Source organism: Platichthys flesus, chromosome 13, assembly GCF_949316205.1.
Source record: "Platichthys flesus chromosome 13, fPlaFle2.1, whole genome shotgun sequence".
NCBI classification, from domain to species: Eukaryota; Metazoa; Chordata; class Actinopteri; order Pleuronectiformes; family Pleuronectidae; genus Platichthys; species Platichthys flesus.
The window spans coordinates 1957758-1979118 of NC_084957.1; the positions used below are offsets into that span (position 1 = coordinate 1957758).

Genomic DNA, 21361 nt, shown 5'->3' on the forward strand with positions numbered 1-21361 from the left:
GTGTGTCTCTTTCTCTGCGTGTGCGTGTGTTTGTCTGTCTCTTTGTGTGAGCTCTGAGTGTGTGCGTGTGTTTGTGAGTATGTGTGTGTCTCTCTCCCTGTGTTTGACCCTGTCTCTCTCTGTGTGTGTGTGTCTGTATGTGTGTGTGTGTCTCTCTGTGTGTGCGTGTTTGTGTGTGTGTGTGTGTCTCTTTGTGTGTGTGTGTCTCTCTCTCTATCTGTGTGTGCGTGTTTGTGTGTGTGTGTGTGTCTCTGTGTGTTTGTCTCTCTCTGTCCAGACGGGGGCAGCAGAGAGAGGAGCCGCAGCTTGTTGTTGATGCTGGAGCTTCTTCTGCATCTCCGCGCGGAGCAGCGACTTCCTGTGAGATCCGACCCGGCTGCCAGGCTGCTTCTCCGGGCGGCTCGTGTCTCTGCTCACCGGGGAGGAAGGCGCTGTCCCCGCGGTCCTGTGGCTGCTGCACGGCTCTGGAAGGCACCGGGGAACCCAGCAGAAGCGGCTGCGGCAGAAGCGGTCATACATGTGGGCTGTTCACACCGGAGGACCCGGCTCCTGTTCCTGCTTCCCCGCCTCCCAGCGACCCCGGGGCGGCCGCACATAGCGTCAGTGGAGCGGGGCTGATGGCCCTGGTGCTCGGCCCGGCCTTCATCAGCATCCCCAGCCTGTGCCCCTGCTAGGGAGCTACGAGCGGCCGTTTCCGTTAGCGGGGCGTCGAAGGGCAGAGCGGGTCCGGGCGGAGGAGGAGCCCGGGTGTGGGCGCAGCACCGCCCCGGTGCATGGTGCCGCGGAGCCGCAGCGAGTGGATGAGCCGCCGGAGCTGACCCGGAGATGGCGGTCCTCAAACTGGCCGAGCAGGTACCGGAGCTAGCCGCTGTTAGCTTAGCATCACCCCCTCTGGTCGGGATACATGATTTTATCTTTTATTTATGACTCTTTGTCTCTTTGTGTTTTGACTCCGAGCGAGAAACAGGAAATAAAACCTGATTATTATTCATATTTAATTTCCTCCCGAAGCTGAATCAGTTTTAATGTTCAGATTTCACACACTTCCTGTCGTTACCTCAAGTAACTGAGTACTTTTACTCAATTACTACACATGCATCATGTACTTTTACTTGAGTACTCTCAGTACTTGCTTCTGTGTACTTCTACTCTGAAGCTGCAGATATTCCTTGAATATCATTGATTAATCAGCTGATTGTGATTTAATTGATTACCTCCCAGGGCCGTATTGACCTCCTTCAAGGCCCCAGGGCCAAAACTCATTAAGGCCCCCCACCCCCGCACTAACCCTGACTTCGCTCATCAGTGATGTTGTCTCCTCTGATACGAGCAACATTTTATTTACGAAACAATTATTAAACTGAGAAACAGCCAGTCCTCACACTGTATCATGACACTGTGAGAGCGAGGGGCCACCTTTCAGGTCCCTGAACCTTCAGTCTGGGAACCGTTCCCTCCTCAGACTGCAGCTTCCACCTGTTTGTGAGGACTCCTCCTGGTGAACGTGTCGGTGAACGGAGCTCAGCTGGGATCTGAGGGAGTCTCTGTGGAGAAGATGAGACACGGCCTCCTCAGATCTGTTTGTAAACTTCAAGGAGGGAAGAGCAGCTTCTTTTTTTTCTGGAACTCAGGGACTTCCTGTTGTTTGCAGACAACGCGCTGAGGAAGATGTCTGATAACCGGATTCCTCGGCGCAGCAGCTCAGCCTCCTATAGATTCTTTCTCTCTTGTGTTTCGTCATGTGCTGATCAAGTGTGAGTCACATGACGCTGGGCCGTGGTTAAGTCCTGTTGAACATATGAGAGTGAGTCATAATGCGCAGCTTGTGTCTTTAATGAAAAGTCTTAAAAAGCAGTGAATTCAATAAAGGGCCCCAGAAGATCCAGAATTTAATTTGACAGAACACCGGACGATCACTTCTAACTTTTAGCTTATATACTAATTTTGTGTGTAGTTTCTTTTACGTTTGTGTGTCGTTGGGGATGTTGTGTGTCTCTCTTGCATAGTTTTGTGCGTCTTCTGTCTCGGCTCTTTCACTTCCAGGCTCCACACTCTGTCTTATTGAGAGAAGGATTACTGACGGTTTAGATTTAGCTTCTGGAAGCAGCAGCAGGGCGTCGGGGACCCTGAGGCCGCGGGAGACGAGCGGGTTTCAGGCCCGTCCCCTCAGGCGTGAGACCAAATCAAGCTTCTTGTGTTGCGTTTTTGTGTTGCATGTTCGTGTGTGTTCGAGAGACCGTGGAATGGGAACCAGGCTAATCTGATGGAGGAAGTTTGTTTAGGGTAGAAGTGGAAATCTGTACGTGCCGCTCTTATATCAGCTGAGTCCTGGCTCAGAGGTGACCTTGCTGTAAACAGCTCATTGTTGCTGGTCACTAACTGGGTTTGTGTGACACTGGTTAGGTGAAGGAGAAATAGTATTGTGTGTGTGTGTGTGTGTGTGTGTGGTGCAACAATGGATTCTTATGTTTTGAGATCTTGTTGGATAATCTGCTGGTGGAGCTTGGCTGATAAATCTGTCAGCCCAGCGTAGAGAGACACTGTGTCTACAACTCAACTGCTAGAAGAACCTCAACCCTGTGTGATTTAAACAAAGTTGTGCAGCTACACACAAAACTACACTTCCACTGAAATAAATCGACAACTGCTGCTGCGTGCCAGAGAATTTCTAAATAAGGAGAACTCCCACTCGCTCGTGTAGAGGGCGCTCACAAAGCTCCTGTCAGAATTAGTCATAGATCCTTATCTGACCAATCAGCACGCAGAAGCAGAATGAATTTAGTCATATAGGAAAAGTGAGAAAAATTACCCTGTAAGAATATTTTTTTATTTAAATTTTGATATGTAATCGATTCTAGTCTGAGGAGCGACGTCTTTTTAAAGCATCTTTATCGGGTCTTTAAATAAACATGTTTTACGCATCATTACCAAACAAGTATAAGGTTGTTTTGTCTGAATCAGTTTTGTGTTATTTATTTGCCTTGATGATCCCGAACAGTTTGTTGTGTTACTTTTGTAATTCACGCTCTTACACTCTCACATAGTCCTTATATCTCCTCCTGTAGTTGTTGCGCCGTCACCAGACTCCCCAGCTCCCGGACCACAGACACACACTGGGACGAGGGGCCGGCTCAGTGTGTGTCTGTGTGAGTCAGTGAGTGCATGTGGAGCAAGTAGAAAGTAAAGCTGAAGAGGCCAAATGCTGCAAAGCAACGACCCCCACATCTGTCCTCTCCTCGTTCACTACGTCTACCCTTCAGTGTGTCCTTCCTCTTTCTCTCTCTCTCTTATCGGCTCAGCTCAAGTAAACGCAGATTAAACCTGAGTCGCAGATTAACGGCTTTGAAACTTCAGTGCAAATGTTGAGCATCACCAGGAGAAGACGAAGAGTCGCCTCCTCAACCGTCTCTCCCCTGGAGCTGATGTATCTTTGGAGGCTTCGTGTTTGAAATGACACCGACCCTGTTTCTGGAATTGTTGGAAATCGTTTTATCAAATAAATAGAGCAGCAGGTTCACACTGTAGGAAACAGGTTGTGAAAATAATATGATTTGGTATCGGGAGCAGATACAAACGTGTAAATCTGCTTGTTTACCGAGGAGTGAGCTGCTGATGATGTGGCGTTAGACCAGAGCTCAACTCACGAGGTGAAGCAAAGATCAGATGAGGAAGTGGTGTCGTTCTGGGCTGTTTTTAAAGCAGAAGTGAAAAGCGGCTCTGCGGTTCCTCTCTCTTGTTTCTGAGAAGAAGTGACTGTGCAACAGGAAGTGAAGCGGGAGGTGACACGAAACACACAGGAAGTGAAGTGAGGCTCGATCCGGCTCAGATCTAACCTGCAGCCCACGGTTCTGTCCCTGCAGAGGCTCAGACGCTCGAGGTCTAACGCTCAAAACTGAACTATTGAAGGTGTTTCAGTGGTTTCTCTGTGGGGGGGAGCAGCTTTTTGACTTTGCAGAAGTTTTACATCCAGAAAAAATGCTTAAAACACACTAACGGAGTCACTCTTTAAGTCACTGACATGTTCGAGACCCTCATGTTGAAGCTGCACCGCAGGTTCTGTTTTTTGCCTCCGACTCCTTAAAGCCCCACAGTGCTCTGTGTTGCTATGGCCTCTATTTATCTCCTATCTTCTGATCCATGAAAGAAAATAAGGGCCTCAGAGACGTGACCTCCACAATGCCCTTCATTAAAGCCTCTGCTCAGGCTTCTCATTCTTATGATCTGTATCTACACTGTTTCCCTGTTTGGTCCGTTCTACATATGAGAAGTTAGAGAGTGGATCAGGGAGCAGAGCCAGAACGCTACACGTTGGAAACTCAATCAGAAGAAACACAAACAAGTTAAAGCAGAAGTGTGACACCTGCAAACAGATGCAAAACAACAAAGAAGTTAAACAGATTGACAACTAAATGCAAAAAGACACAAAACAACTATTATTGTTGATGCAAAGCGAAAAGATGCTGTTTCCTTCAGTCTGTGACCAGGGGCCTTTTTCTCATGGTCTGTCCACGTTCACATCCACTAACCCGCTCTGCTCCGTCTGTAAACTCAGCCGCTTAAAGTCAAGCAGCTGCTCCTGCACACACACGTACACACAAACAAACACACACACACACACACACACACTCACTCCTCCATACCGTGGGAATAAGGATCATGATCGCTCTCCTCTTGTGTGATGTCCAGGAGATATTCTCTCTCCAACATGTAGTGAAGTCATGTCTCATTTAGGTGTGTGTGTGTGTGTGTGTGTGTGTGTGTGTGTGTGTGTGTGTGTGTGTGTGTGTGTGTGTGTGTGTGTGTGTGTGTGTGTGTGTGTGTGTGTGTGTGTGTGTGTGTGTGTGTGTGTGTGTGTGTGTGTGTGTGTGTGTGTGTGTGTGTGTGTGTGTGTGTGTGTGTGTGTGTGTGTGTGTGTGTGTGTGTGGCCTCTGGTGTTTGTTGCTGAACGACTTTCTGTCTCTCCTCTCTCCAGCCGCCTCTCATCCAGGCGATCTTCAGTGGAGACCCTGAGGAAATCCGAATGCTCATATACAAGTCTGAAGACATCAATGCTCTGGTGAGGAAAACGCAGAGGGGTCGGATCTGTCTTCAGTTCAGGGACGACGCTCTCAATGACTTTAAACCCACCTGAAGAGTTGCATTAATGCTTAAGACTTTAATAACTAAATATCTATATCATGAAAATACCTTTAACTCTGAAAAACATCTGATAATTAGGTGATCCAGCTGTCATTACTCAAAATGCAAAGTTACAAATAGAAAGTACAGATTCTGATCCAGGTCACAAGAAGCTTTTCTGCTCAAAATTCACTTGATTGAAACTCCAGCCTCCGCTTCCTGTGGCAGCCGGCCGGAGGAGGGACAAAGGTCAAGGGGCAAAGGTCAAGAGGCAAAGTTCAGAGTGTGTTTGTTTACATCAGCACATGTGGGTACAGATGTTTCTACAATGTCCACACATGGACTGGTCTTCTGTCCCGCTCGCCATCTCTCGTAATGTCCACTTGAGACGGGTGTAGTTGGAGAAGCTCGGCCCAGTCACATGGTTGGGGGGGGGGGGGGGGGAATCCCATTGAGCTTAAATCAACTAGAGTTTCCCGGATCCGGATCCAATGAGTAATTTCCTGATTAATAACTCATCCTTCCACCAGTTTCATGGTGTCAAGCCTCACTGATGCAAACAACCTGAAATCACTGCCTCCTCTGCTCGGCCTCTTGAACCCAAAGATTACTAACAGCTCTTTTTCTGTATGAACTTATGCAATCATATTTAACAGGATGATTAACACTTTATTTATAGAGAAACTTTCAACACAAAGTACAAAGTTCTGCACAACTGAACACAAATAAGTGTTGTTATATTTCTACTCCCTCATCTGTCCTAGAAAAAATACTTTGGTTATTTTACTCCATTTGTTTTTCAGACTGAAGCTAATTTTTAAAAAGTGATCAACTAATAAAATATCTGATTATTGGACATCAATATAAGAGATTTATTTTTATCCTGGGGGAAATTCACAAGGTTCCAACAGTATGTGAATGAATTAAAATGGCCTCTCCCTTAGCTGTACAACTATAAAGCGGTATCCTCTTATAAATATTAATAATTACATTCACATAAAGGATAATGATTCTTTATTCTCCCTCCCTCAGGACGCAGAGAAGCGCACGCCGCTCCACGCGGCGGCGTTCCTGGGCGATGCCGAGATCACCGAGCTCCTCATCCTCTCTGGTGAACTCTCCTCTTCACCTCCTCCATGCGCCTTTATCTTTTCACTTCTCGTTTCACTTACAGCCTGGAGATGGGATGTTATTTTAGAAGTATATATTCTTCCTGTTATGTTTTAAGATTCATATCGTATTAAACTCTACATTCCTGCAAATATTTGCCTGCTATTAATATGAATTATTGACCAACATCCCGTGATAAGACTTTCTAACTTCCCGTTCTTGTGGTTTTTAGCCCGAGACTATTTGTTTCCAGGGAGGAAAATAAACATTAACAACCAGAAACAGTTCCTAGTTTATTTATTCAGAGGCTGATAATCTCTTTTAACAGCAACAGCAACTAGTCTTTAGAGAAGTTAATAGTTAACGTGTTGGAGACGATTTTAAACCACGTTCACAAAACTCCCCCAACGTGTGATTTATCAAATTCTTATTATTAAATGGTTGTTTTTGCATCTTGCTCATCGCTGCACTTTCCTCTCTGCAGGAGCTCGGGTCAACGCCAAAGATAACATGTGGCTCACCCCCCTCCATCGCGCTGTGGCATCCCGGAGCGAAGTGAGCACACACACACACACACACACAGACACACACACACACACACACCTCCGCATTCCAATCCTAAAACCTCAACTCCTCCTTGCAGTGAGTGGGACACAGGTTTCATGGGGCTCGTGGATATTTACCTGTCAGTTTTCAGCCTCTCCCTTTCTGCTCTGTCACATTCCAAAGTTTTCTCTTTGTCATCTTCAAAGTCATACAAACAGGTAACACAACATGGCTGGAATAACTGAGTGATGGAGTGTTGAGGTGGTGTGTAGTTCGTTCACAGTGGGGGAAGTAATTGTGTTACCTTCCAAAGGCTGCGTCTGAAATGATTTATTCATTTGTTTGCATTAATGTGATAAAGGATAGGAGTCTTATAACCAAAGTAGTGTACAGACCAAATGTTACAGGCAAAACTGTCTCATATCTAATGGAAGTTTATTGATTTGAGGGGAATTACATAATGTTTAAATGTTAACAACCTTTCCAAATAAAATATCATAAACATGGAGGTATGTTGGAATTTGTGAGAAGGGGGCAGAGAGAGTATATAAATGTCCAGAGGGCGCTTCACCTTCAGGAGGCGTCATGTCGTCCATCTTTATTCCCACTGAGTCAAACCCCCTCTCTCTCTCTCTCGCTCTCTCTCTCTCTCCCCCCCCCCCCTCAGGAGGCCGTGCGAGTTCTGATCCGTCACTCGGCCGACGTCAACGCCCGGGACAAGAACTGGCAGACGCCGCTTCACGTCGCTGCGGCCAACAACGCGCTGCGCTGCGCCGAGGTCATCATCCCGCTGCTGAGCAGCGTCAACGTGTCGGACCGCGGGGGACGCACCGCCCTGCACCACGCTGCCCTCAATGGCCACACTGAGGTACTGCAGGGAAACAACCAGACGTGTTTGTCCTGCATCCTTTCTGCAGAGCAGTGTTCACTCTGCTGTGTGACGCCCACATGTATCAGTTAACACTTGGGTGTATTCCCAGTGCAATTATCATAACGACAATTATGATTTATGATTTGGTGTTACATAACTAGCTTTTGTGCTAACGCGGCAGGCTAGTTATCAATTTGATGCAATAGAAGCACAGGAAGTAAAATCCACAACCACAAGAACACATATCAGTGGTTCAACAAGTGGATAAAATACAGAAGGATGTACTTAGATATTATTCATAATAACAATGGATAAAGGAACAATGATAACCTGGCCTCCCAAGTTAATTTAGGAATATGCCTTCTGATAAAGTAGGTTTTAAGCTGAGATTTGAAAGAAGACACAAACAGCTTGTTTCCTCAGGCAGTGAACTCCAGAGCCTCGGGCCCTGAAGAGCCTCGTCTGGAGGTCACAGGCTGCACAGAGGCCAACAGGGCATCAAAAGACAGGAGATATATCCTGGGGCCAGACCATGAAGAGCTTTAAATGTCATCAATAATTAATAACACAAATGTAAGAGAGCCATTGTTAAAACGATAAAACAGGAGTGATGTGATCATTTCTCTTATTTCTAGTTATTAACCTCTTGTGTCGGGTTATTGGTTCTAACATTCATATGCTAAACCTGCGTTACTGGGGAAGTTCACCAGTGAACTGATGCGTCCCTCCTCTGTGGTTGTGGTTAGTGATGGGTTTGAAGGAAACACGTGGGTGCTCTTCATTCTGAAACACTCCTCGCAGCAGGCGGTATTCACGGATGTGCTGAATCTAAAATTAAGAATGAGAGGCGGCAGATTTCTGGAAATCTGAATGGACGCCTCCTCCTTTGCCTCCTGGGTGTTTATGCAACAGCTGAGCCGAGCCATGTGTTTACAGTGGCGTTATGTAAAGAGCATCAACCCACACAAACGTCCTCATGCATCGCACACGCTCGGCCCGCTGCTACAATCATTCAAACTCTCATATCTGTTGCTCTTCTCTCGTCAGATGGTGAACCTCCTCCTCGCCAAAGGAGCCAACATCAACGCCTTCGATAAGAAAGACGGCCGAGCGCTGCACTGGGCGGCGTTCATGGGTGAGACACACAAAGACGAGTTTGTTACAAGCGGCTCACGCACCCTGCTTTTATTTCCTGGAAGACGACCGATGCAGATGTGTCCCGGAAAAATGAATCAGTGGCTCATTGTTAGGCCCCGAAAACCCGAAGGAGCTCGAGAGAAGAAACGAGACAGAACACAGAAAGTGGTTCGACCCATATAGGACAAAACCAAAGTATAAAACAAAGACTATCTCGAGAATTATGTTTAAGATAAGATCAGAGGATCCTTTATTAGACCCACAAGGAAACATTTACAGTATTACAGCAGCAAGAGTCCAAACAACATCAGCAAGTTTTAAGCAACATGCAATATGTAGGTGTGAGGGATATATATATATATATATATATGTAGAAATATGCAATGTGAGAATATGTACAGTGAATGAATTACACATGAACTGTTGATATTGCACAGACAGATGAATATAGCTTAAAGTGTTCAGTAACTTTAGTAAATCGTAATTTTTGGAAAATGTTATTCTTCATTCAATAACAATAAATAAACAAAAATGATTGATACATAGATAAAAGTTCAAACTACATTCTGTCAATATGAATAAATTATATTAACATCTTGTTTTATCTGACAATTTATTGAAACAATCAGGAAACAATGAGCAATGATGATTATTATTAGTTTCAGCTTTAATGCATTTCTCTGGTGTCCTGAGATCATCCAGGAATATCAAGTGTCCTTAACAAAGTTCGGGGTTAAATATGCAAACACAGATTTTTAGTCTCTGTCAGTGACCTGTTCTCTGGTGCGCCCCCTGCAGGTCATCTGGATGTGGTGTGTCTGCTGGTGAGTCAGGGGGCAGAGATCAGCTGCAAGGACAAACGAGGATACACCCCCCTCCACACGGCGGCGTCCAGCGGACAGATCGCTGTGGTCAAACACCTGCTGAACCTGTCGGTGGAGGTCAGCACACACACACACACACACACACACACACACACACACACACACACACACACACACTTACACGTGCATACTTTTGTGTGAGGACACTTACACTTGTGTTTACGTACATTCCCGAGAAATTGTCCAAAACGTCTTCACTCTCCAGAACTCAAACTTGTTCCCAGTGAAGACAAACACTTATTTAAATTGGCACAGGCTCAAAGTTTAACAAACACAGAAGCACTTATTGTCCACACACTCACAATGTGGTGGACACACTCACAGACACACACAAAAATGCATAACACCACTGACTCGGACGTGTTTGCGTGTCTGTGACAACACGTCCTCTCTCCTCCTCCTCCTCCTCAGATAGACGAGTCCAACGCCTTCGGGAACACGGCGCTCCACGTGGCGTGCTTCAACGGTCAGGACGCCGTCGTGAGCGAGCTCATCGACTACGGCGCCAACGTCAGCCAGCCCAACAACAAGGGCTTCACGCCGCTGCACTTTGCCGCCGCCTCCACGCACGGGGCGCTCTGCCTGGAGTTCCTGGTCAACAACGGGGCCGACGTCAACGTGCAGGTGGGTCGATGGAGTTTTGTCTCCATCGCGATTTAATGATTTCCACAAGCACCAACCAGTTCTCCACATTTTAGATAAGTTTGTTTTATTGACATGAAATTACTTTTTTTTCGTAAAAACTGCCAAAACAATCAAATCAATGATAAAAGAATCGAACCATCTATTTCTAGAACCTTTAGATCTAACTTCTTTAATTCTGTTGAGTAGATTAACAACAATATCTTTTATAACGGTGTCAAATGAACGTAAAGAAGTTACTGTTATGTCACGTGTTTCCTCAAACTCGGACCTAAAGGTTGTGTGTTTCATTCCCTGGTCAGAGCCGCGATGGGAAGAGTCCTCTCCACATGACGGCGGTCCACGGACGCTTCACTCGCTCTCAGACGCTGATCCAGAACGGTGCGACCTCGTGGGGCAGCGGCTCTCAAACACACCTGAAGAGTGTTTCTCCCTGTTTGATTATGAACCTGATCTTTGTCCAGGTGGAGAGATCGACTGCGTGGACAAGGACGGAAACACCCCCCTCCACATCGCCGCCCGCTTCGGCCACGAACTCCTCATCAACACGCTCATCACCAGCGGAGCCGACTGCACCAGGTCCGGTTTGATTCACTCCTGGAAGATGTGATTTGAAACACTTCTATGAAACGATGTTCAGGGAGAGATTCTTCATCTTCTTCATCTTCTCCTCCTCCTCCTCCTCCTCCTCCTCCTCCTCCTCCTCCTCCGCAGGCGAGGAGTCCACGGGATGTTCCCTCTGCACCTGGCGGCTCTGAACGCTCACTCCGACTGCTGCCGCAAGCTGCTGTCCTCAGGTAACGCTCTGGAGCAGCAGGTAGATCAATGTCCTGAGCCTCAGCTGCCAGTTTATTAGGGACACCTGGTGACAACTCTATCTCCAGGAAGGGTCCGAGGTGTTGATTTAACTAGACGGTTATTCAATAAGGTGAATTATATTATATTGATCTTGATCCTTCAAACTGTAAATAACTGTTATCAACTCTCTCCTGCTCTACATGATCAGGTTTAATCCATCACATCTCATATCTGACAGTTTCAAGTTACTTTTCTCATCCTAAAGGTTTTTTTTGTGTTTTATGTTAAAACTTTAATTTCAGGCACAAACTTTACGTGAAGACTAAAAAACTTTAAACTGACACAATTCTCTGTGTTTGGATGTTAAAGTTTTCTCAGATATAAAGTGTGTTCTTGTTTTATTATATATTTAAACTCACCACCACGTGTCATGTGGAATAAAAGCTCAAAGCAGATTCAATAAAACTGCTGGGACTCATTTGGTCTCTCACATGAACTAATATAAAACTGTGGGTTTCTTATTAAATATTCAGACTTGATGAATCAGCAGTTTTCACCATGTGGATGTTGACCTGGATATTCCAGTTTCTTATAATCTGGTGTTCACGTGTAGTTTTCAGTCTTGAGCCTGTTTGTGGTGAATTCACAGATTCAAGTCTAATTCAAGTCACAATGTTTCAGTAACAGACGAGGCCTCGTTAAGCCTAATTATCGCTGCTCGGGCCAAATAGATAATTAAAACCATTACTCCCAATTCCTTTATCTTAAAAAACAGAAGTTTGAGGGTTATCACTATAATGGGATTAAAAAAATCATCTGGTATGATGAAGATGAACATTATGGCACATTTGTATTTTCTGGAGAAACATTTTTTAACCTCTCAAAAGTTCCCATAGAAGAAGCTGTTGTTTGTCTCTCCTCCCTCCCTCCGCCCTCCCTGCGCCCCCCCCCAGGTTGGAGGTTTATCATGATGTGTAACGACTCGTTCCTCTCTGCAGGTTTCCAGATCGACACCCCCGACACGCTGGGGAGGACCTGCCTGCACGCTGCGGCCGCCGGAGGGTGAGAACCATTCATCACTTCAACGACCTGTGTGAAAACATAACCTCCTTGGTGGAGTATATATAAAATATATAATAAACAGTAACTGTGGTGGATCTTTCTAATTGTTCTATAGTCTGAAGGATCTGTGTGTGTTTGTGTGTTTGTGTGTTTGTGTGTGTGCAGTAACGTGGAGTGTGTGAAGCTGCTCCTGAGCAGTGGAGGAGATCACAACAGGAGAGACACGTGTGGAAGGTAAAAGAAAACATGTTCCAGTTGAAACTGTTCCTCATCAAAGTGTCGGTGTTCAGGTGATTTGTTTATTACTGGATTATTTCTTCATTTATACTGTTCATCTGGAACTCGTCATGTGACACACTGATGAGCGGCTGCTGATCTATTAACAGATAACACAAGTATAATTATATAAAATATATCCTCATTGTTTTAGTTAGAATGTTCTAATATGTTATAAAAATGAAATGTTCACATGCTGCTTCTGAATGTGAAATTGCAGAACTTAAGTATAACTTTAAATGAAAATTAATTTGATTCGAGGATAAACACAAGTTACATTCAAAGTGAAATTGATGTTTGTACTGTTCTTGAGCGGACGAGTTGACCCTGACTCCCTCTGCTCCTCCTCAGGACTCCTCTTCACTACGCCGCCGCCAGTCGTCACTACCAGTGTCTGGAGACGCTGGTGGCGTGTGGCACCGCCATTAACGTCACCGACCAGTGGGGGCGCTCTGCCCTGCACTACGCTGCGGCCTCGGACCTGGACAGGAGGTGAGAAGAGGAAGAACTCACTCACTGACCATAGACGGTGACTGTTACTACACATCACACCTCACTGTCTCCCCCCCCCCCCCCCCCACTACCCTCTGTTCCACAGGCGTCGTGTGAATCTGGAGCCGGAGAGTGACGGAGTTCAGGCGGAGAGAGAGAAAGAGGCCGGACTGTGAGTTCACACTGAAGGAAACATGCAAGATAAAAAGAAACACAAAGAGAAAGAGAAACACAAAGACAAAAAGAAACACAAAGAGAAAGAGAAACACAAAGAGAAAGAGAAACACAAAGAGAAAAAGAAACACAAAGAGAAAAAAGAAACATGCGTCCAAACTGTAGAAAACACCAACGACAGCTGATTCAGACAGAACACAGGACAAGTGTATTTATACCTAATTTAATCCCTTGTCATATATCTGTAAACAGAAATACATACTACGTGTGTGTATTCAATGTGCTTCAATAGATACTAGAAAACAATACAAAGAACAACACAGAAATGAGTTCTAAACGCAATAAAAAAAGAGACAAACACACAAATCACCTGAATATCAGTTTAAACACGTTCAGTCGATCTTTGGTTTTATCGTCTCATAAACTCGATCCCCACTCGTCTGAAACTGATCAGACATGAGAGAGCGAGCGGAGAGACGTGTTTAATTCATCATGTGAGCTGCCGGCTCTCGAGTCTCCATCTTGTTCACGGAGACTCGTTTGTGTTGCAGATGTTTGGAGTTCCTGCTGCAGAGCGGAGCCACGGCCTCGCTCAGGGACAAGCAGGGCTACAGCTCGGTCCACTACGCCGCCGCCTACGGACACAGGCACGGCCTGGAACTGGTCAGTCCTCTCACTCGGGCCACATGGAGGCAATATGTGTGTTTTTAATATGTGAAATATATTTGTGTTGTTGTGACTTCAGGCGATTCGCTGCATCTGCCCTGGAAACACATTCCAGGGCCTCGTGTCCGGAATCATCTTCACGCTGAAATGAGACTAGAATCATTTTCACAAAGCGTCTTAATGTTTAAAGCTGTTTATAAATACTAAAAAATAAGAAAATCAAACTTTCCTGTTGTGACCTGCAGCTGCTGGACCGAGACGACAGTCGCCATGATGACCCCGAGTCTCCGAGTGCCAGGAGCCCGCTGCACCTCGCTGTGAGTCTCAGTTCCAACAACATCAACATCTTCTTGACTTGAATCAGGTTTTTCCTAATTTGTGAGAAAACAGATCAATATTCAACCAGAAATGATTTTACTTCAAAGTTAGATTCTTTTCTTTGGGAGCTTTAGATGTTTAAGATCAGATTTCTCAGACTGAAGCTTCATGTTCTTCATCATTCTCCCTCTGAGCAATATAAGATGTATTTCTTTAACATTAAGGCTAAAACAGGAAGTTTCCCTAAGAGGCGATCAAACTAAAAGTATAAATCAGATACCATAGCCCACGTGTGTCTGGCTGGTTGGTGTCCTGGGACTCCCTGATGAGAGTTGAAGTCTCTGTGTCTTCCTGCAGTCGTACCACGGCCACGCTCAGGCCCTGGAGGTGCTGCTGCAGGGGGAGCGGGAGGTGGACCAGGGGGACGAGCTGGGGAGGACCCCCCTGGCCCTGGCCGCCCTCCGGGGCCACACTGACTGCGTCCACACCCTCCTCAGCCAGGGGGCGTCACCGCGCACCACAGACACGCAGCACGGACGCACCCCCGTCCACCTGGCAGGTGCGTTCAGCTTCCTGTTTCTGTGTTTGAATCAAATTCTTCTGTTTAATGATAAGAAACTTTTGAAACTGGATTTAAAAGACACTTTGTGATTATGTGTAAGATCTGGTTCTTTATAATCTTTTGTTTGATGACGTTTTCTCTGACAATTAATAACGTATTTGTTTGTGCCTCTCGCTCTGTTGCACCCTCTCTCTCTCACTGCAGTGATGAACGGTCACACGTCGTGTGTGCGCCTCCTGCTGGACGAATCGGACTGTGCAGAGCTCGTGGACGCTGCTGACGCTCTGGGACAGTGAGTGATCGTCGCTCTGTCTCATATCCTCCTGTTTCCTTTTCTCAAACACACTAACCTGCTGGTCCCCGTCTGCAGGACTCCTCTGATGCTGGCGGTGGCCGGAGGTCACGTGGACGCCATGTCGCTGCTGCTGGAGAGGGAGGCGAGCGTCAACCTGGCAGATAACCACGGCCTCACCGCGCTGCACCTCGGGGTGAGTTCCTCTGTCCCGACAGGAGAGCGTGAGTAACGATGGACCAGCTGATGGAGATGATTTGACGTCATGTCGTCCATCTTTATTCAGTCTGTGACGTGAACCAGTAGCTTCACGGAAGTTTGGGAAAGAGAAGCAAAGTAAAACCAGATGATTTCTACCAGGACAATTTATTTTCAAGGTTTTAAAGTTTGTGCGAACTTAAAAATGCAGTAAATTAAATAACGTTGTGTTTATCTTGTTGACTGATGCGCTGGCGTTGTGTGCAGCTGCTGTGTGGTCAGGAGGAGTGCATCCAGTGTCTGCTGGAGCAGGAAGCCTCGGTTCTGCTCGGCGACTCTCGCGGTCGCACGCCCATCCACCTCGCCGCCGCCCGGGGCCACGCCTCCTGGCTGAGCGAGCTGCTGAGCATCGCCTGCTCCGAGCCGCCGGCCCTGCCGCCGCTGAGGGACCACAGCGGATACACGCCGCTGCACTGGGCCTGCTACTACGGTCAGTGTCCACACACACACACACACACACACACACGCACACACAGTGTTGTGTGACTCTTTACTACACACGTGTGTTTTGTGTGTGCAGGTCAGGAGGGGTGTGTCGAGGTCCTGCTGGAGCAGAAAGGTTGTCGCTGTATCGATGGAAACCCGTTCACGCCGCTGCACTGCGCTGTGTGAGTCACACGTTGAGAAATCAACACAACTTTATTAGTGTCGTTCCTGTTTGACACCAGTCAGTGAACTTCCTGTGTTCACGTCTTCAGGGCCAACGACCACGAGCCGTGTGCGTCTCTGCTGCTGGAGGCCATGGGCTCCGACATCGCCAGCTGCAAGGACGCCAAGGACAGGTGAGTCCTGTGTGTGTCTGTGTGTGTGCATGTGTGTGTGCGTCTGTGTGTTGATCATCACTACCTCCACCTTCCTCCCTCACTCCTCCCTCTCTCCTGCAGGACTCCTCTTCACGCTGCCGCCTTCACGGGTCACGTGGAATGTGTCCAGCTGCTGCTCTCACACGATGTGACCGTCGATGACGTGGACCAATCGGGTCGCACGGCTCTGATGATGGCGGCTGAGAAGGGCAAAGTCGGGGTCCTCGGTACAGACACGTTGTTTTCTATTGGCTGATTCATTCTCCTCCTTCAGCTCCAGTATCAAGCAGCTCGTGTGTTTTCTGTCTCCAGACGTTCTGTTGACCGGCGCCGGCGCCAAGATCAGCGCCACGGACAAAGATGGCAACACGGCGCTGCACCTGTCCTGCAGTAATGTAAGTGTCCACAAGGGGGCGTTGATCTCATCCAGACTGAGTTTCTCCAACATGTGGGTTTAATCACCGATAACATCCTAAATGAATCATAAAAACTGACTTGAGCCTCCAGGAAACTGATGAATGACAGTTTTAGAATGAGGAAGAAACACTTGTTTAAAGCTGCAGATCGGACTCTTCCTCGCCTCCAGAGCTCGTCCTGACTCCTCGTCTTCTCTCCACAGGGAAAGGAGGACTGTGTGATGTTGATCCTGGAGAAGCTGACGGACACTTCGCTGATCAGCGCCACAAACGCAGCGCTGCAGACGTGAGTGTCCAGATCCTCCGGCCCTGAGGAAACCAGTTGTGTGGTCTCAGAGGAGCCGTGTGGAGAAGGAGAGATTTGTCCTGATGTCGTTTCTCTTTATGTTCAAACCCGTTTCCCTTGTTACCCACAGTCCTTTGCACCTGGCGGCGCGCAGCGGCCTGAAGCAGGCGGTGCAGGAGCTTCTGTCCCGAGGAGCCAGCGTTCAGACGGTGGATGAGAACGGTAGGACGACGCCGCTCGGCTCTGATGCTCACGACTCTCTGCTCGTCGCTGTGCGGTCGGCCTGAACTCAGCTTCTCTGAGGAAACGCTCTGTTTCTGTTTCACTCTGTAGAACCAGAGGGTTCCCACTGGTCATGGAGGTCAGAGGATTTACAATCTGCGTCGGAACATTTTATCTGAGAGGAAAAGAGGAGGAGACGAGAGATGGAGAACGACAGAGTATTATTCATATTGATGATTCATTTATTATATTAAAGGAATAATTTAATTTAATGAGAAGAAGTCGACTGATCTTCTGATATTCTCTCTCTAAAACGACAAGTAACCTCAAATGAATTATTTATTCTTGTAACATTACGACTTTATTCTCCTAATTATGTTAACACAATAGATTAAATCCATTTAAACCTTTTTGAAATTCAGAATCTAATAATTAGTCTTTAGTTCTGACTGAGCTGTGATGATGTGGGAATCCTGATGATCTGGATCTGTGCTGCTTGTTCGCTCGTCCTGTGTCTTCAGAAACTTTAAAGTCCAACTGAAATGTATTATTTTCTTATTTTGGGTAAAAACTCAGAGTAGTTTAAATCAGAGACATTCTGCAGCTTCTCTCGTGATAATGAAACAAACACTGAGCTGAACACATCTGTAAACATCTGTGAGAATCAGCTGATCCTCTTTTCTCTAACGTCTCTGAAACACTCGACTCTTCTTCTGTCTTCATGATGATATTAAAAACAATCCGTCCTTCTTATAAATATAGATTTGAAATCCACATGACAGTATTTCAGTTTTCAGAGGGTTGTGTGTTTGTGTAGAGGAGATTTCAGTTGGACTTTATCAGAACGTGTTTGTTTCCCGTCCCGACGTCAGCTGGCTGGACTCTAATGGAATGCTGCTCCGTCCCTTTGTCTCCTGCTCCTGCTTCGCCTCCCTGCTTCCTCCTCGTCCACGTCTCCTCCTCCTCCTCCCCCCCTCCCTCCCTCCCTCCCTCCCTCTCTCTGTCTCTCTACCTCAGGTCTGACCCCCGCTCTGGCTTGTGCTCCGAGCAGAGAGGTGGCTGATTGCCTGGCTCTCATTCTGGCTACCATGATGCCTTTCTGCTCCCCTTGCAGCTCCGGGGCCCCGTCCCCAGGCGTCCTGCTGAGGCACCTGCCCCCCCCGGCAGGAAAGGGCCCCGGCCCGGCCCCGGGGCCTCGGGCCCCTCGGAGCCCCAGGAACCCCTCCAGACCCTCAAGTGAGGGAACCACAGAGAACGACTCGGAGGACTCGGAAACCTTCTGACCCCCCCCCCACCCCCCCGACGCTTCCTGTGGAGACTTGGTGACCGAAGAAGACACGGAGCAAAATGTCCAATATTAAACCAAGAAATAATCACATGGATACTGACAGAAATTATGAAAATGAATTAAACTCGACTTAATTAAAATAACTTCCATTTTTAACAAATTATAAAAACAATATGTTGTGTCGCTTACTTCATATGTTTTAATACTGATGCTAGTTTTTTAAATATTAAATTAAATATTTCTGTTTATTCAACATTCAAGCCTGTAATGGACATTTCAAATAAGCCACGGAATCTTAAATCATTTAATTATTATTACTGATGCATCAATGAATCAAATAATCAAACTTAACAAATTGAATAATGTGCAGTTAATTCATGTGATTACTTCTCGTATTGATTTAATATTGAAAGATTGAGACGAAGGTCAGCGTCGGACTCTTCTTCTCTTTTTATGGATCATGAACAGAATCTTCTTCAGGTCAAACGTTTTTTTATTTGTGCCCTTTTTCCAAAAAAGACAAATTTATATTAAAAAAAAAATCAGATGGGAGCGGAGTGAGGAACCAGCAGCTGAAGAGGGCTGGGATCTGGACTGGGATCTGGACCTGCACTGGTCTGCATGCTGGTGTTCTCCCAACGCGCTTCGTTCCTTCTCCTCACTGGTGCTTCAATCCAAACCGACCTCGGTACTCAGTCTCTGATTGGCTCAGAGCCGCGGAGACGCGCTTTGTCTTAGAAAAATGAAAAAGTCAAGAAAAAAGCCATTTTTAAAACTGTTTGTACAAAACGAAGTAGATCGTTAGAAACGTTCAGTGTAACTTTGACCTTTTTATGAGTTCAGCAGATATCTGACTTCCACTCACGAGAAGCTTCGTGAGCAGCAGAGCTCGACTTGAACTCTTTTAACGACTGAAGCACAAAGTAGGATTTTACTGTTTGACTGTGACGAGCTGGAGTGAGACGCTCACCACTTCAGGAAAGAGGAAAACATCCCAGTTCCTTCATCACATCCCAGTTCCTTCATCACGTCCCAGTTCCTTCATCAGGTCTTTTCCACACGTCTGTGACTTCAGACTGAAAATATCTCAACTATTAAGAAGGATTGTGATGTTGAGACACTCGAGGTCCACGGAGGAGGAAACTTCACTCATCTTAATTACAGTCCATGAGATCTACACTCAAAACCAGTGGAATTCATTTCTCTGTTGATAACTGATGAATCATTTCATCTTCTTCTTTTCAATCATTTACAGTTTCCAGATTCAGGATTTCATGTTTTATTTGTCACATTCGATCTTTAATCTTTATGAGCCTCGGAACAAAAGTCAAATTTAAACAAATCTTAAAAATCATGACCGGACTGTGGGAAACGATATGAGATCAAATTACAGTCGGTTCTTGGTTTTGAATTCATGTTAATTTGTGATCAACGTTTTGTGAAACTCACGTGAACGAGTGAAACGTCTGGTAAACGTCTCCCTCTCTGTTTGACGTGGAAATTACAGGGAGGCAGATTTTGTATGGACTGAAAATCCTCGACTTCTGAATCATTCTGTTTATCGTGGGTTATGAACGATGTACTGGGAGAACTGGGATGTTTCCCCTCTGATGGACACAGGGTCCGTGCAGACGTGACGGACGGATGAGTTTATGCATTTTATCGTGTGGCCTGACAAGAGGCCTCGTGCACTGTCCCGTCTCCATGTTTGTCCCCGACCCGTCATGCACACGTCTGTCCAGCAGGGGAGCCGGCGCCCGGGCAGCGTGAACTGTCCCCAGCACAAAACCCTGATTGTTCACGAGACCAAACTCAAGTTCATTGTTGTTATTTATGATCAAGTCCAACATGATGGTACAAATGCTGCCAGCACTTAAATGTAGAATAACACAGGGCCTTGACCCCCCCCCCCCCCTCACCACCCCCCCACCCTGTCCACCAGCTACGTGCCATCGTCTCCAACGTGTCCAGTGCCTTGATGTCCATCACGGTTTCTTTTACCACGTGTGTTACTCGATTGTCACGTTCACCAAAAGTCCAAAATAATGAATTGAGCTAAAATAAGAAAGAAATTAACAGATTCAGTGAAATCTGTTTTCAGTTTGTTCTCCGGAGTCGAGAGGACATTGTTGTTTAAGATCTTTATATTTCGTACTTCTGGTGAAACAGTTTTTGGTGATCTGAGCGGTGAGGATTGAGGAGTTTGTTCCTTTAACGCTGATGATTTTCTGAATTTATCTTAATCTCAACAAATCCCCACGAGAACAGACGTCACAAACCGATTTGTTCTCTAATGACAAACATCGTAAAATCTCACAAATCAGTAATTTAAGGCTTTGAAACATTCCCCACACAGATTGGGACTTATGGTTTGTTTTGAGCTGCAGATTAATGCACACCAGAGATTTGAAGGATTTGTTGACGATAAGAAAAACAGGAAACTTCTCCAGCCTCATTCTTTTCAGTCGGTCGAGTGTGTTTGTGTTAATTTAGGTACTGATATGAAATTAAACCCTTTTGTACATAATGTCGACGTGAAGCTTTGTATGAAAAACACGAGCACAGAGTGACGTCTGCATCCGGAGCGGCTGAATACGAACAGTGTTTTTTAATTTGAGTTATTAAACGATGTGTGTGAATATTAACAAGTTTATTTTGAAGTCGCTGCAGTGAAACGACTCTGACGTCTGATGGACGCATGTTGAGAAGCTCAGTGTCTCTCTGCTCACTGTCCCTGCTGAGACTGAATCTGTCTGCCAGTATTATTATTAATTATTAATTATTAATGAGCTTCACCAGTCCGGACAATCGTCACGTCTCTGAAGAGTTTCTTTCCAGTTCCTGATGCAGTACGACATGTTGAGGGCTGTTTGACACCTTGTTTTATATAAACTGTTCGATTCTACAAATCTTTTCTGTCCATGTTCTTCTTTTGCTTTTCACTGAATCGTACGAGTCATTAAATCCTCATCAGAAATCAGAGTTTTATTTCTACTGAGGCTGATGTTCTCATTATAAGTTCAGTTTTTCATTATTCACTCTTTTAACAACAAATAAACAAGGGGGGGGGAGGTCCACAGCTTCTAATAAAAGGAAGGAGACTCATCAAGTTGGTTTTTAAAGTCCAATCACTGATCAAA

At 46.0% G+C, this 21361-nt stretch overlaps 1 protein-coding gene across 3 annotated transcripts; it reads left to right on the forward strand.

Moving 5' to 3' along the window:
- Positions 1-282: 282 nt before the first annotated feature.
- ankrd44 (ankyrin repeat domain 44) lies at positions 283-21134 on the forward strand. Of its 3 annotated transcripts, none has more exons than XM_062402462.1 (28): positions 283-852; positions 4973-5056; positions 6151-6229; positions 6713-6783; positions 7442-7642; positions 8693-8780; positions 9581-9723; positions 10078-10290; positions 10611-10689; positions 10773-10887; positions 11023-11105; positions 12105-12168; positions 12334-12402; positions 12796-12936; positions 13043-13108; positions 13662-13773; positions 14022-14093; positions 14452-14653; positions 14861-14948; positions 15027-15144; positions 15414-15636; positions 15727-15814; positions 15905-15988; positions 16091-16236; positions 16322-16404; positions 16629-16711; positions 16842-16933; positions 17951-21134. In XM_062402462.1, the coding sequence occupies exons 1-28, from the start codon at positions 826-828 to the stop codon at positions 18214-18216; spliced, it is 3180 nt and encodes a 1059-aa protein (XP_062258446.1). In that variant the 5' UTR covers positions 283-825; the 3' UTR covers positions 18217-21134. The 3 variants fall into 3 exon arrangements, with proteins under 3 accessions (XP_062258446.1, XP_062258447.1, XP_062258448.1); XM_062402463.1 differs by lacking the exon at positions 17951-21134 and adding an exon at positions 17045-17919; XM_062402464.1 differs by having other exon boundaries at positions 284-852; positions 18048-18218.
- The last annotated feature ends 227 nt before the right edge of the window (positions 21135-21361 follow it).